At 46.4% G+C, this 16,632-nt stretch overlaps 1 protein-coding gene and 2 pseudogenes across 2 annotated transcripts; 1 reads left to right on the forward strand and 2 right to left on the reverse strand.

Moving 5' to 3' along the window:
- Positions 1-4,203, reverse strand: LOC125507250 (uncharacterized). Its single transcript, XM_048671892.2, has 7 exons — positions 3,658-4,203; positions 2,770-3,520; positions 2,534-2,690; positions 2,365-2,455; positions 707-787; positions 519-590; positions 1-413 (listed from the first exon to the last, which is right to left on the reverse strand). The coding sequence occupies exons 1-6, from the start codon at positions 3,991-3,993 to the stop codon at positions 519-521; spliced, it is 1,488 nt and encodes a 495-aa protein (XP_048527849.2). The 5' UTR covers positions 3,994-4,203; the 3' UTR covers positions 1-413.
- Positions 4,204-9,270: 5,067 nt separating this feature from the next.
- LOC147972448 (uncharacterized) lies at positions 9,271-11,993 on the forward strand (annotated as a pseudogene).
- A 1,600-nt stretch (positions 11,994-13,593) lies between these two features.
- LOC147972449 (uncharacterized) lies at positions 13,594-15,038 on the reverse strand (annotated as a pseudogene). The gene is made up of 3 exons (XR_015603549.1): positions 14,718-15,038; positions 14,414-14,563; positions 13,594-14,142 (listed from the first exon to the last, which is right to left on the reverse strand). The product of XR_015603549.1 is annotated as an uncharacterized LOC147972449 (transcript).
- Between the last annotated feature and the right edge of the window lie 1,594 nt (positions 15,039-16,632).

The raw sequence follows: 16,632 nt of genomic DNA on the forward strand, positions 1-16,632 counted from the left end.
TGATACAAAAGAACAAACTGGTGTATGCACCAAAATTTAATACAGTAGGGAAATCCTGTGAGATAAACCCCATATATCATCCACAACAATCCTCAGGACGCATCATCCATGGCAACAAGGGAACGACAATTTCTTTTCAGACAACTATACAGCCAAAAGAAAAAAAGGATTTGCACTTCTGGGATTTATTTCCTATTTATTGCTGTGTTTGCCCCCTTACTGCTTTGTAATGCGCTTTTCAAGTGCAGCCATCATGTCCGACCTAGACAAACAAAATCGTCCGACTCTGGAAATGTAACCCCGCTGTACATACATGGTCCATCTATCACAGGATATCCTGCCCGTAATCAAACAGACGATCTCTTCTAATCGCTTCTCCAGCAATAACAAGCAGTTTTGTTTCATCACTGAACCTGAAGAAAATACTTGTGTTAGTACCTAAAGTACAGTTCGATCGGCAACCAAAAAGCTCAACGAGTGAGGCTACTGTGTGGAGGAACTGGAAATCTGGTACCAACCTAATTTGAAGGTGGTGGGCCTCGGTGGAGTAACCATGCTGCCCAATCATTGCGTCTTCGGACATTATTTCCCTGTGGGCACACCAGTGGTAAATCATGCAGGCATATGACATGTCAGATGTGCCAGATCATGATCATTAACAATCACTAGAATGGAAAGATAAAATGTAAAGCCAGTGTCGACGTACCTGCACGTCCAACAACTCAGAGCCTCGGATAGAATCTAGTATATAGTTGGTATCTATTCCCAACATTGTGAACCTGGTCAACTGCGAGAAAACAAACCCAGATCATTACATATATTGATATACACAATCAAAACCGCCGGTGTGACGAGTAAAATGAGGTCACCAATATACGACTTCAATGCTAGTTGGTGATACATCAAGGTAATCCGCCATTGTGAAGTATTCATTTCACAAAAGGGGTTAAATTTACATTTGCTAGATGCTAAATGAAATATGGTAACCTGGGAGGCTTAAGTGTTCATTTCTTAGAATAATAGAGGACTAAAAACTAGGGACACAGAAATTACTAGTAGATTCTTAGATGCAATATGGCAACCTTGGTGGACCTAAGTGCTGAATGTACTCTAAGCAATCCTATAATCTCCTAACATAAATGCATTTTACAAAGGAAAAACAGAGTTTTTAAAAACAAATGAAAACAAAAATAAAGAGTTGTCAAACACTAAGAGAACAATGCAAAGATGCTCCAGGGGTACAGCCATGTACTATTAGGGACTGCTTGTCAACAGCTAAAACCTTCCTCCAAAGCACCACCTTCAGTTCCGTACTCCCACCACTTTGTTGGTTTATAATCTTGAGGATAAATTTGGGCATAGTTATATTTAGGTGAACTCTCAACCCTAGAAGTCATCATTGAAGTATTAATGGATGGCTATATTTTGAATAACAATACCGATTTGGTCATTTCACCTGTTAGCTACTCCCTCCGTTCCAAAATAGATGACCCAACTTTACACTAAAGTTAGTACAAAGTTGAGTCATCTATTTTGGAACGGAGGGAGTACAAAGAAAGTGCTACTCAAATGCAAATGTCACTCGTAATAATATTTTGCAAAACAGCCCTAAATTTCAACTTGGAAAGAAGGTAACCAGCAAGAAGGTTAAAACTGAGACAAAGTTGGTATGCAAAAAATACTAATCAAACTCACGTTTGTAGAATCTGTAATTTTTCACAACTACTGTTGGCAATGTTAACATATTAGAACCAAACGATATTTCTTCGAGAAGAGAACAACTGAGCTCGAGTAATGTAGCAAATCTACCGTAGAAGCACTACCAAACAAGTTAGTATACTTTTAAATAAAATTTCCAAAATATGAAATGTTAGAACAAATTAAATTTCTGTGATGCGCACGAGATTAAGAGTTGTAATTTAGTACTTACAAGTATCTTCTATTGTCTTGCCCAACAAAATGGCAGCGATCTCATTTTATAATTTTGTCACATTTATAGCAACCACAAAGAACATCTGTAGTGTCATGCCTTGAATTAGGCAAAATGTGACCCCCCCCCCCCCCCCACCACCACCACCACGCACAGAAAGAGCCGCAAGTAATACGTAGACAGGTAAATGCAGATACAATCTTGTCGTTTACGAAACAAACTCATAAACTCATGTCGTCCGTAGAATATAGTGTACTAAATACATTTCCAAGTTCTGGTCATGCAACATAAGTTATATATAATATGTGAAAGTACAATCAGCAGAGGTACCACACTAGCATTCAACCTGTCATCAAAGAGATTTAGAACAACACATAGGCTACATCTTGATTTGACATGAAAAAAGGGAATCAGATGAGAATTAAAAAACAGACCATAGGAAATGAAGCGATTAGATCAATAGGCACCCATCCTTGATTATCCATACGTTCCCTCAAGTATGTGTCGTGGCAAAGATTATTAGTGCTAACAAGAAAAGAAATAAAACAAACAATTAGCATAAAAGACACTAACTCCTCAAGAATTTTCAAATAGATTCAGTACCTAAAATAGTGCTCGATCTGCAGCTGAATGTCACGTTGGAGATTAATTTGATCTTGCTGAAACGCCAATGGCTGCATTGGCGGCCGGATAAGATGCATGTTTTGAAACTGCTGCTCAACTTGTGTGACATAGTAAGGATAGGAGCCTTGTAAATCGGCTGCAGATTGCCACACCAACCACATTACATCAAAAAGAAGAATTTGAATCAAAGGATGACACGGAATGAACTGACTTACCAGGATACGGAATGGGTTGAACATATGGCACAAAAGGTTGTGGCACCATGAAATGGGCAGCAGCAGGTGATGGCGGTGGTGGTCGTTGAAATGGTCCAGGCTGGTAGTAGCCCGGCTGCTGCTGCTGCACTGGCAATGCACGGGAATAGTTCCTTGGTGAGAAATTACTCCCTCTTTCATGGTCACGGCGATTCCGACCACCACGAGCACCAAAGCCATTACTATTACCACTACCATGTCGGGCATTATTGTTCCAGTGGCCGCTGCCACTACCGCCGTTATATCTGTTGCCCCCATCACCACTGCCGGTGGCATTGTTGTAGCTGCCACCACCACGACCGTTGCCATTCCAATTGTTACTGCCGAACACTCTCCTACTATTGTCAATACCACTGCCACCAATGGCGCCGCTATGAACACTAGAGTTCAAGTTGCTGCCACCATTAAGACCCCCATCATTCCAGTTACCGTCACCACCACTGCTGCTGTTCCCATCACTACTGTAATTACCAGTGCTCTGGCTATGAGTGCTCACATTGCCACCGCCGCCCTCTCCATTGTTACCACCGTTACTGCCACCATGCCGAACTAAAATTGGCTGGCCTGTGCTGCTGTTCTGTGGCGGCGAGGCCGTGGTGGTGGCAGTGGGAGGAGGAGAAGTAGAGGCAGAGCCTGGACTTGAGGCAGTGGAGATCGGAGTAGAAACTGACTGTGGCTGCGGCAGCGGCACCAGTGGCACAATCGGATCCTCCTGATTTCATCCACAGATTCATTCGTCAGACACCCAAAAAAATTCATCAGGTTTTGCTGAAAAAAATTTCTAAATACGGGAGATGGCTTCCTAGATACATCAGCAGTAGACGTGTGTTGATCGCGAGATTCAGTTACCGGCGCGGAGGGGGCGGAGCCGTCGGAGAGGGACTTGAGGGAGTCGGAGGAGGAGGACTTGGGCCAGGCCCGCGCGGCCGTGTCGGCGAGCGCCGGCCACGACTCGTCGCCGCCCATGATGCCGCCGACGGGTGCCGGGGGCGGCGGCGGCACGTTCCACGCCGTCTTCCTCGCCGCCGCATTGCCGGGATCGGCCCCCTCCGCCTGCGCGGCCGGATCGCGCGGGTTCTCCCGCGACGGGGCCTGGGGCGGCGGCGGCGCGGCGATCACCGTCGGCGCCGGGGCGGCGCTGGCCGCCGGTTGCGTGGGCGCGGCGCCTCCAGCGGCCGGCGACATGGCGGGGCGAGGCGGGGCACGGGGGCTGGAGTTCCGGGGGAGAGGTTTTGGATTGCGATTTAATCGGGAACGGAGGAGACGAGGGGGAGGCTGCAGGCAGGGTGGAGGGGACAGGCAGAGGCTGGAGAGGGGAGGAGTAGGGTGAGGGGGTGGAGATGGAATGGAGCCGGAGGGGAGGGGAGGAGCGGCGGCGGTGGAGGGGTAGGTGGGAAGTTCTAGGGCAACCCGCGGGGCATTTCCGGGAAAAGGCACGCCCTCCCCTCCCCAGGACAGAATGATTTTGTTGTGCGTATTTCCCAACTGTCGCCGCCGCGCTGCTCCTAAACAGACAATGGCCGCCTGTCAAAAAAAAAAAACAGACAATGGCCGTGCTAAGACTGACACATCACACATGTTACCAGCTTATTTTACTTATAAATTTCAAAAAATATCTACTCCCTCTTCTAAATATAAGTCCTTTTAGAGATTTCAATATAAACTACTCCCTCCGTTTCTAAATACTTGTCTTTCTAGTCATTTCAACAAGTGACTACATACGGAGCAAAATGAGTGAATCTACACTCTAAAATATGTCTACATACATCCCTATGTAGTAGTCATTTAAAATGTCTAGAAAGACAAATATTTAGGAACGAAGGGAGTACATGTGAAGCAAAACGAGTTAATATTTACATTGCAGAATGCGTCTGTATACATTTGTATGTAGTATGTATTGAATTTTTTTTAAAAGATCTTTTATATTTAGAAACCGAGAAAGTGTTTTACTTGTAATAAACGAAAAAATGGAATTAGCACGTCACCTCATGTACACTGCTATTATTAGGAGGAGGAGTGCCGTACGTGCATAGGATATGTGTGCGATTTATCGGCAGCGTGGCACGCTTTGCATGACCACCCAGCGACTCTTCACTGGTACAGTAGTGTGTAGACTGGCTAACAGTTAGCTGGTCCCGGCTTCAGACCAGGAGATCGTCTCCACGCGCTGATCAATACGGTCGTGTAGTGTTGTTCGACTCTGTGTTTTGTAGTATACGTACTGTACGTGAGCAGTGAGCAGTGAGCAGCGGGGGCGCGGGGCGACGTGGAGCAGCTGCCGTTTCGTCCCACCGTGCGTGTTTGAACCTGAGTTTTGTATGCACGCCATTAACCAGCAGCACCCCAAGGCGCGCGCGCAGACTGTGGCCGCGCCCATGGCCTTCTTCTCGCCCATGCGTGATGCGTCACTGTTCTGACGGGAGAAGCTAGGACCACTTCGCCGCCCGGCACCGTAGAAAATGTAAAGAAAACTGACTGTAAACGCGTGGAGTAGTTTCCTGACGAACAAACAAAAGGGAAACTGTCACCGGTGTGGTGACTGGCTAGCGAGACGCGATAGATAAACTCCATTTTGGCACGACTACTTGCTGACACGACCCATGTTGTGGAGTCAAGGCATCGAGGCAATCGCTGCATTCACGCATGCATCCATCCATCCATCCAGTGCAGTTGCCAGCCAGCAGCAGGCTCCTTCCTTGTGGTTTCCCCCGTGCATGTCTCCTGCAGGCCGCCAGCCAGCCAGCAATTTTCAAGTCAGCGTGCAGCGCCTGAGAGTTAGGCGCCACACTATACAGTGTAGCGCCTAGTTTCTAGACGTTGCACTAGTGGTTGCTTCATTTTGTAGTGCAACCACTAGTGCAGCGCCTAGCTCGTAGGTTCTGCACAATGACTTAGCAATTTTTAGGTAGTTTGGGGTGCAACGTTGGCCAGGCGTGTAGCGCCTATCTGTGAGGTGTTGCACAATGTAGTGTGATGCCTTCGTGTCAGGCGTCACACAAAAAGATCAGCCATGTGAAATAGTTTCACGAGCAGTTCATTCTGTAATTTGATTTCGTCCATAGGTCAAATTTGTCAAATTTACCGCGCACGTTTGCGTCGTAGATCGCTGGTTCGTGCGTGCGTGCATAGATCTACCTGCCTTTTGGCTGCCGAAAGGAAGGAGCTCGTTCATTCGTAAAGCCGGAGGAAATCGGGTCAACAAAGGTAGTAGCAGCTATTTGGGCTTGATCTAATTCTTTTTTTTTAGGGAGGCTCGATCTGATTCCGACGCATATACTTTTTTTTAAACAAGGCAAAAGAGTTTCGATGCATATTGACCGGCGTATCAGACGCTTGTATCGGCATAGCCACGTACAGTAGTAGCTACTCCCTCCTTCCATCTATATAGGGCCTAATGCGTTTTTAAGACCATCTTTGACTATTGACAAGATTAATAGTACATCACATGCCCAATGTGAAAATTATATCATTGAAATCTCCTTTCACACACGAATTTAACGGTGTGCTTTGTGTAAGTTGCATGTCATATATTATTGCTTTAATATTTAATTAAAGTTAGTCTCGAAAAACACATTAGACCCTATATAGATGGAAGGAGGGAGTAGCTTCTTTCACGTCTGCATGCACTAGCCTTGTCACCTGGTTCCAGGTTTTGAACAGAAAGTCGCTGTCTGTCTCGACCTTGTCCCGCCATCACCGAGGTCAGGTCTGCCGTGCACGTGCGGCAGGGTCATTCCAGGCGTCGGCGCGTCGCATGCATGCATGCATGCTCGTCTCACGCTGGCACGTACCGTAAAATGAGGCCGTAATCCGGGCCGGGACGTAGTTCCAAGTTGGCACGACTCCTGGCCTGTTGGGTTGCATGCCAAGCACTGCCCCGGCCAGCAGCAAGTTCCCCGCTGTTTCGTCCGTGTCTGCCCCCTTGCCGACCGCCAGTAGACATTTGTTTTCTTCACAACCCTGGACACCGACCGATCGAAAGGTCCAGGAAATCAGCAGTATAAACATAGGTCTCCGCCACCCCTAAAGAAAACATAGGTCTCCGCGTGCCTGGATGATCTTCGACCCCGGATCGGTCGGAATTTTGTTCGATTCGTTGTAGATAGATACGCACACGCTGGGTCGGTGGGCCGGTTCGTGCGTGGGTGCGTGCGTGCGTGCATGCGGAAAGGGGAGAGGGGGAAAGAGGAAAGGCCACCAGGTCGGTCGGGTCGGGTCGGGTCAACAAAAGTGGTTGGATTCGATCTGATTCAGATTTCAGAGCCCCGGCCCCGGGTGGAGGCGCCGCTCTGTCTTGATCTGGACGTTCTTTTCAGGTGGCGATGGCGTGCCGGGTGCGCGCGCTGGGCCCCCCGCCCCATGCCGCCGCGCCTTTCAGTTCGTTGGCGACAAAGTTGCTCAGTTTTCTTCGTCACTTCTTCCCAGGAAACGAACGGATGGATGGATCGCACGGGCACGGGCCGACCGGGGAACTCGCTTTGGTTGACCAAAGCCAGCCAGCCCGCCCACGCGCCCATGCTGCCATCGCCTGCCTGCATGGATTCCTATTCGTACGAACCATCTCTTCTTCGTTACCTACACGTTTTCTCTCTCGATCGATCGCTACGCTACCTAGCAGTGATAAGGGGTCGACATCGGCAGAAGCAATGCTTCAGTATCAGTACCTAGCGAGTGATTGACAAAAAACTACCACTTTAGGAGTTCGCGTCCCACAGAACTACTACCTTTTTTAAAGTGACCGAAAATTACAAAAAAAAACGTAAAAACGTGACTAAAAACTGCCAGATTGACTGAATGGTGGTTTAGACCGTTTTAACCGCGATTCTGACGTGAGTGGCCCACGTGCCAGGCTGGCGGCCCGCCTAACGGCTAACGGCACGCGCGCAGGGCCGTTAGAGCCGCTCGTCCCCACCAGCTCTCTCACTCTCCCCCGAGCTCCTAGCCCTAGCCGTCGGCAGCCATGGCGGTTGTGGATGCAAACTCCGGCGGCGATTCAAGCATACCTCCTGGCGGCAGCGTGGCGCAGCAGCCTTCTCGGTCCGAATCTAATCCTTCCGCTGGCGGCACGCAGCAGAGGTTGGATTGGTCGGCGCCGGCGCGACCACCGTCGACGACAAGAAGCAGAGCTCAAAGTCGGCGGAAGCTCCCTCGTTCTGTTGGCGGCGGCAGGTACGACCTAGTTTTTTGCATGGTTGTGAGATTCAGAGATTCAGAGAATCGGTAATTTAGGCTAGTTTTTGCATGGTTAGATTCAGTTATGGTCATCTTGAAAATTGTTAGTATTGTGCATACTTTGTTGTGTAAGAAACTGAAAAAAGCAGTTTGACAGAAACTCAATATTGTGCCTACTTAGGTTCAGTAATCCTGTATTCAGTTAATAAAGGTATTTCATTTTATAATGTATTCAGTTAATAAAGGTATTTCATTTTATAATTTTCAGAATTGATGACCCAAAGTGGTCAATTTGGTTCCATTTCAATGCCAGAGAATCTGTGGTTCGAAATTTACACCAGTCAGACATATCATATTTGACAATGCTTTCTCTTATTAGGAGTGAGGGCTTTTCTGGCTGATGATTATATGTACTATGTATTTGATGAGGAGAAAGGATTAGAAGGTTTAGATAAAATATGCTGTGAAGATGATGTGCAGCAGATGTTGGCACACTCTCATAATGAAAAGTTTCTGAACATAAGAGTAGTGGGAGCTCTTGAGGAATGTAATGCAGATGAGAACAGAGATAGTTATTTTGCTGAACATTGCATTAACACTCAACAAAGTTGCACTAAGGTGGTGGATATAAGTATGGACAGAAAGGAAGAGCTGAAGAAAAGCATGGTGCAGAGAGAGGCTGACCTTAACCATTTTGAAGGTGATACTGATGTGTCTGAATTTGTTTCTGATGATGAAGCTGCAAATTCAGGTTCAGATGGGAACAATGTGGATTTTCAGTCAGAGTATTCCTCTGAAGATGAAGTTGCAAAACAAGATACATCAGTGGTACAGAAACTGAAGGTAGTGAGAAAACCTGGTCCAACTAGTAGATCCCACCACGAGATTGAGAAAATGGAGAAAGCAGATTGGTTCCCTGAAGCAGATGAAAAATGTTTCCCTGGTGACTATGGCATCAGTGATGAAGAAGATGAGCCTGAAGGATCCTATAAACTACCAAGTGGTAGGAAGAGAAGGAATAAGAAGTTGAAAGACAGGATATGGTATGATCACAAACTTCAAGGACCAGTAGAACAGTTTTGTAAGGGCTTGTGCTTCATCACTGTGTATGAATTCAGAGATGCACTTAGGGATTTTCACATTAGGACTTTGAGAAATTTTCAATACCACAGAAATGCCCCAGATAGGATTATTGTTTGGTGCTCAGAGAGAGCCACCCAGGGATGTGATTTTTATATATGTGCCTCTAAGTTAGCTCATGAAAAAACATTCTGCATCAAGAAGTGTGATATGTTGCACACTTGTGGAGCATGTGCAGAGTCCATAAAGGTTACTACTAAGTGGATGCCAAGGTCAGTGGAGGCAGCATTGAGAGAATACATTAGATCTCCTGTGGATGCATTAATTAAGAAGACCAAGAGTAAGTTTTGAGTGGATGTATCAAGAAGTGTGGCATATAGGGCAAGGAGGAAGGCTGTTGATGTAGTTCAAGGTGACCACAAGCAGCAATACTTGAGGCTCAGGGATTATCTTCAAGCAGTTCTTGACACAAACCCAGGTAGCAGGTGTATAGTAACAACATTTGAAGATCCAGAGAACCCAACACCTACTCCTAGATTCAAGTATATGTTCTATTGTTTAGCAGCTTCAAAGGAAGGTTTTCTTAATGGTTGCAGACCATTTATAGGTCTTGATGGATGCTTCATCAAGTTAACCACTAGACAACAAATTCTTGCAGCCACAGGAAGGGATGGAAACAACAATATTTATCCTATAGCTTTTGGTGTGGATGACAAGGAAGATGGTGAAAGTTGGAATTGGTTTTTAACTCAATTGAGATGTTGCATTGGCAGTGGCAACAAATTTGGAACATACACTATCATGTCTGACAGGCAAAAGGTTGGGAAGAATTTCATTGAGCAATTTATGTTATTACTTTTTTTCAATTGTATTAATAATTTGTGAATGTGCAAGGCTTGCTTAAGGCAATAAATGAGGTATTCCCTGATTCACCTCAAAGGTATTGCCTTAGGCACATATATGCAAATTTTCAATCTGCTGGATTTAGAGGCCAGGAACTAAAGAAGTGTATTGACAAGGCTAGCTACTCCTACACTAAACATGGGCATGAACTAGGCATGGCAGAGCTGAAAGCATAGTCTGAGGATGCTTGGAAATGGCTCAAAAAAATTGAGGTCTCTACTTGGGCTAGGTTTGCTATGGATCATACTTGCAAAACAGATTTAGTTGTGAACAATCTAAGTGAAGTCTTCAACAAGATGATACTGGATGTTAGGGCCAAACCAATAAGGACAATGTTTGAAGGGATTAGGACCAAGCAAATGATCAAGAGGCAACAAATTAGGGAGAAGTTACAGATTAGCAGGTGGACAATCACACCAACCTACTCAGAGATTTTAGAAGAGAACAAGCAGTATGCCAAGTATTGTCATGCTGACAGAGCAGGTCCAACAATTTGGCAAGTTACTAGCAAATAAAAACAGTATTGTGTGGACATGGAAGGGTATACATGTGACTGCAAGAGATGGAACATGACTGGTGTACCTTGCAGTCATGGCATATCTGTACTGACAAAGAAAAAGCTGCATCCTGAGGACTATGTCAATGACTTTTTCAAGAAGCCACTTTATTTGGAGACATACAAAGAAATTATATACCTGTTCCTGGTCCAGATTTCTGGCCTCGCACAAACACTCCGGACATTGAACCTCCTGTGTTCAAAGAAAAGGCAGGCAGAAAATAGACTGCAAGGAGGAAAGGAGAGTTTGAAGTTCCTGCCCAAGAGACACCAGTAGGATGGGAACAATTACCTGTGGAAATTGTGGGTTGGAAGGACACAAGTATACAAGTTGCAATAAGACTCTCAGGCCTAAACTGCAAATGAGGAAAAACAAACACCAGGTAATTATCAAGCATCAGAGCAATGTTTCCTTTTACATAGTCTAATCTAAGTTAAGTTGGACCTTTAATGTAGGAAAAAAGGGCAGTCTATGCACCTGCTCCAATACAAACTCCAAGAGCACCAGCTGCTGCTGCATCAGCACCAGCTCCTGCTGCAAAAAGGGGTAGGCCTACAGGTGGAGGGAGAGGCAAGGAATTCAGTGCACCAAGATCTGTTGCTGTAACTTCAGAGGTTTTGGCTGGTAACAAAAGGAAGAGGTTTGCAAGCAGCAGATTGAGGGGTTATTTCTATGCCAATGGTAACTGACACTATAAAAAGGTAGAACTTCTCTCTTTGAACCCGTTTGAATTAGTTTAGAACCTGTTTCTCTTTGTTTTGAACCTGTCTGTACTTTTCTACATGAGTATGTCTGAATTTGGGTGAACCTGACCGAACCTCACTGTACTTGTATCAAATTTGTGGTGTACCGTGGGCCTGATGGTGGGCTTCCGTGTTGGACCTAACTAACCCACCAAGCCTGCCACACTGTGTACATAAGAGAGGCCACCAGAAACCACTGGATCCCTGCGCCTTATTCCCCTTGACCAAAACCTAGCCGCCACTGATGGATCCACAGTTAGGAGAGGTAGTTGATGAACAAGACGAGGTTGCTAGGGCTTAAAGGAGGGCTGAAAGGAGGGCCAACCGTCGAGCATAGGCACAAGAGCGACGCCAGAGGATTGCTGCCATGATTATGGCGGAACGCAACCAGAATGACGTGAAGCAGTTTAAGGAGGTGTTCCCAGAAGGAACCAACATCACAGATGAACTAATCATCTGGTGGGCCAGAGACAGGGCTTCTTTCCATGATTCCAAGCAACAAGGAAGAGATGGACTCAGATCCTGGCTGCAGCAGAAGGAAGACAGGATTGGGATTAGTTCTATGCGGTAGTTTCTGACTAAATTGTGGTGTTTCTGAATCTGCTTGTCTTGTGCTCAATATTGCCCTGAATCTTGTTCTTAGTCTTGCTTTGAATCTTGTCTTCTTCTGAACTTTCTGAACTTTATGATTGCAGTGAAGGATGCAGTTCAGGAGATGCACCAACCGTGATGAAGATGATGCAATGTGGCTGCCTGAATCTATGTTAAAGAGAGTACTCATGTTAAAGACTATGCTTATTTTTTGAACTATCTATGTTTGGGTTGTTGGAAAATCTATGATAAAGACTATGCTTATTTTCTAAGAAATGTATCCATGGCACAGTATTTTTAAGTCTGAACTTATGCCTGAATCCATCTATCTGCATTTATCTGAATGTTTCTACACTTGGGATTTGCTGAAATGTGATTTTTTGGTCACTCTAATTTTTGAAATACTTCACTGTTTGACCATCAACTACTCCATTGTTCGAGCACACAAGTTCCAAGTTGCTGGGTTTCAACAAAGACTTTAATTGCAACACAACTACCACCATTTCTCATCACTCAATCTCGAAAACCTCACTTTCACACTCCACCGCACTTCCTCCACTCCAACATTTAAGTAGCCCAACAGCTCATTCTATCTCTGCTCACTCTACCTCTCTCTCGAAAATCTCACTCCACCTACATCCATGGCTGGTTCTTCCTCTACGCAAGACCCATGGCTGAACCCCTTCCCCACCGGCAAGGGCTGGGTTGCCATGCTTTTTGGGTCGGCTCACGGCAACGAAGACCTCTTCCTCGACTATATGAAGATTGCCATGAGATACAATAGCGCACAAGGGCTCGTGGATGCATCAGAAGAGGTGAGGAAGAAGGCGATGACTGAGGAGAAGCAGCGCATGGACCAGCGCTATGCAACCCCAGGTAAGGGTATCATGCCCATCGACATGTTGCTGTGGGCAATGAAGGAGGTGGACTCCGGCGATGCTGGGCAGAGGGAACGGTGGGCAGCCCACCGCTATATCCCTCCAGCACAAGCTGCAACTCCAACTACTATGGGCAACGCCGACGAGAACCTGCAGATCATCGCCCCACCAGCACTGCTGGCTCGCCGACGTCCTCCTCCCATCATCGTCATCGATGGAGACGAAGAGGAGGTGCCAGAGCTGCCACCTACCACTCAAGTCAAGCAAGAGGTGCGACGGTCAGGTCGCATAGCAGGGCAGGGGCCTAACAATCTGAAACAGTAAGTTTCAGATTCAGTTATCGCCAGATCTATGTGAGATTCAGTTATGTCAGTTTAGTTCTGTCAGTTTATCAGGGTGTTTGCAATCTCAGTGAGATTCAGTTCTGTCAGTTTAAGTGTCTTTGAACAATTTCAGTGTCCATGTCCTATCTATGTAAGACTAAATGCTATCTATGGGAGACTAGATGTATTCCAAACTTCTCTAAATTTGTCTGAACCTGTGATGAAGCAATTTATGAAGTAAACAGATCTCAACAAGAACTTATGATATAACACACACAAATAAACTGCATCAGACTTAGATAATTTAGTTCTTAACTTAACTTAGCACCAGTTCTCAGCATCAGGATAATATTTGGGCAGTACAGATCAGGGAAAACACCACCCCCACACCAACCAAAATGATCTGAACCCATTACAGTTCTTAGGTAGTTCAAAGGTAGTTCATAAGTAGATCAAGGCATATTTGCATCAGACTGATCATTCCTAGGCCAATTATATATAGGCCTCATATATACTTACCATCCAGAGAGCTACCACTTCACTTCTCCATTACAACTTCCTTTATCTTGTCCAGCTTTTCCTTGCACCCATGACCAACCTTAAGGAGCTCAGCAATGACATTCTCCAGCTTCTTCTCTTCTTTAAGGAGATCTTTCTCCACCTCTAGCTCCTTCATGGCCTTCCTTGTGTTTTGGATTATATCAGCTTGACTCTGAAGGATGCACCTTTGTTCTTTCTTGAGCTTAAGCTTCTCCATTTGAAGCTCAATCTTTGCCTGCTCCTCAAGTTGCTTCTTCTTATCCTTCAGTTCATTGATTGCCTGACTTGTGCAATCCATGTCATGGGATTTGATTCCATCATGATAATCAAACAACTTGGACACATCATCCACCAGTTGGCTATACTGATTGGCCAGAGAAGCAAGCTCCTTCTGCAATTTTGCAACCTCTATCCCATGAGCCTCATTATCCTGGGCTCTATCAAGGTTCTGCTCATGATACATATCCTAGAGCTTGCTTAAGCACCTTTGCAGAATTACAGGCCAGGGGGCATCTACCCACTCCAGAACACCACAGTTCACACCATCCTAAAAATCAATTTAATTTTACAGTGAACAAGCAAATTCAGAATAACAAATCATAAACAATAATGGTATAAGCTACACTAGCTAGTTAGTTCTATACTACAAGTACAGTATTCAGACATGTTTCCAGTACTCTTTACTACAAGTAAAGTATTCAGACATACCAATGTTTTCAGACTTAAGGAAAATTGAGAATAACAGCAACTAAACACTCTGTTTCCACTACATAGCAGAAATTCAAACTAATCAAATCCACACCAACTTGGTCCATTACCTCAGTAGCACATCCTATGAATCTCCTGCCAGTGTCAGTGCCTTCAAATGCCACAAACTTGCCCGCCCTCTGCCTGTGCAGGATGCACCTTCTGTCAGATTCAGTCACAAGCCCACAGAAACTAGGGTCTATCACAGTGTCAGGAGTTTGCTGCAAAAGCAAAAGCATATCTATATCAAGAACAACTCACATATATCAACTTAAATGGAAAAATCTCAAATATCTTCAAACCCTAACCCTACCCTAACCCTAACCCTAGAACAGAACAGACAGGAGAGGGAGAGGATAGACTGAGATGACTTACAAAGTACTCCATCTGCATGCTGCTGAACTCGCTCATGTACTCGTCATCGTCGTTCGACGTCTCGTTGTTGTTCGGCCACGACGGCATGGTCGCGGCGTCGCCGGAGCGCGAGAAGAAGAAACAGAAGCAGAGGAGAGCAGAGAGGAGTTGAGTGAGCTCGGGGGAGAGTGAGAGAGCTGGTGGGGACGAGCGGCCCGGTCGGCCAGGTTATGACCTGGTCCCGACCAGGTGCGACCGACGAGCGGCTCTAACGGCCCTGCACGCGCACCGTTAGCCGTTAGGCGGACCGCCAGCCTGGCACGTGGGCCACTCACGTCAGAATCGCGGTTAAAACGGTTAAAACGACCATTCAGTCAACCTGATAGCTTTTAGTCACATTTTTTCTTTTTTTGTAGTTTTCGGCCATTTTTAAAAAGTGGTAGTTTTGTGGGACGCAAACCCCTAAACTGGTAGTTTTTTTGTCAATCACTCGTACCTAGCCGTGATAAGGGGTCGACATCGGCAGAAACAATGCTTCAGTGTCAGCACTAGTGCCAGTGGTGCTACTGCTTGACATCCACTGAGAGCCTCCGTTCCGGGAATAGATCAAAGCTAGCTAGCATAAAAGTCAATGCGGGGCACCACGTCTTCTGTTAATTCCCTGCGGCTGGCTACCTCCGAGGCTCTGATCATCTGATGGTCTCACCTTCCCTTGATCATATTAGATTAGAATTCAAAGGCTACCCTAGCTGCCTGCTGACCTCACAACTTGTTTGTTAATGGATGCACACGTACGTAGGAGTACATGCCATTGCCGCGAGAGAAATGCTGAGTGACGAATCAAGCCATCCATGGCGGTGCTGATTCAGACTCGCCCCCGGGGCGCCGCTCTCGCTTAATCTAGACGCCTTTTTGAGTGGCCATGTGCGCACCCTGGGCCCCATGCGCCTTCTTCTGCTGAGTTTTCTTCGTAACGGATGGGTGCAACTTGCGGGCTTCGCCAAAGCTTCGCGTGATATATCGGCCAAAAAGAAAAGAAAAGCTTCCCACGGTATTGCTGCCCCTTTTTGTCATTCCAAACTAAAACCACGATGACTATTTTAGAAACGGAGAAAGTAAATTTTTACCGAGACGACTATTTTTTTATGGCGCCGTTAAATTCTTTCCGCGCATTGCACCGGCTCGTAGAGACAAAGGTTGTTGCGTCACTGATGAAGATGAGACAGAGTATTGACGGTGCGGATACATGATAGGAGGGGTGGTCGCCTGAGAAAGACACGGCCTCGCCCCTAGAGGGATGGCCAAGGACGACGGCGGTCCGGCGAAGGAGGCGTGGCAGGAATCGGCGTTGCAGGGCGGGGCGCGAGGGAAGGAGGAGGAAGCCGAAAAGGAAGGAAGGAAGGAGAAGACGACGCGTTGGAGCTAACACTAGCGGCTCTTCCTTTCAAGTGCACTACTTTTGCTTAACCCATTTGCTCGTGCTGGTGCTAGAGTCGTACCACTATAAGTCAATGCTCCCGCCACCATCTTTGTTCCGGCCCTGGCTACCGCTGACCCGAGACTTGTTTTTTTCTTCTCTCGAGGGGCCCGGCACTTTGTTGATGGGTGCACACGTAGGTCCCGAGGGGAAGAAAAACCAGTTGTTCGAGGCCGGAATCGATTCCCGGCCGGCGCTACTATCTCCTTGGCGCCCACGGTTTCTCCTTTTTTGACCACGGAGGAAATCAGAAAATGTATTGTATGGCTAGCGTCAGCTGCTCCCTCCACGCGCAGCACGAGTTATTCAGAGGTTTTAAGCTAACCTACCTGCTAATTGGCGTCATCATCATCTGCAGGAGCGCGAAACCGTCCTGCGCGCGTGTGGAATCCATCGGCGTCGGCGTGTGGTTGCACTTGCGCCTACCTAATTAACTCGGTTTCATGGCTGGTTATTTAA

This window comes from Triticum urartu, chromosome 5A (genome assembly GCF_056163025.1).
Source record: "Triticum urartu cultivar PI428250 chromosome 5A, HENAU_Tu73, whole genome shotgun sequence".
Classification (NCBI taxonomy): Eukaryota; Viridiplantae; Streptophyta; class Magnoliopsida; order Poales; family Poaceae; genus Triticum; species Triticum urartu.

Bases quoted from the DNA above. Each gene is read 5' to 3' on its own strand.
- LOC125507250 (XM_048671892.2), bottom strand. From the start codon at position 3,993: ATGTCGCCGGCCGCTGGAGGCGCCGCGCCCACGCAACCGGCGGCCAGC. The intron at 3,521-3,657 runs GTAACTGAATCT...GGATGAAATCAG, and splicing joins GCTCCGCCCCCTCCGCGCCG to GAGGATCCGATTGTGCCACT. The intron at 2,456-2,533 runs GTACTGAATCTA...TTTTCTTGTTAG, and splicing joins CAGATCGAGCACTATTTTAG to CACTAATAATCTTTGCCACG.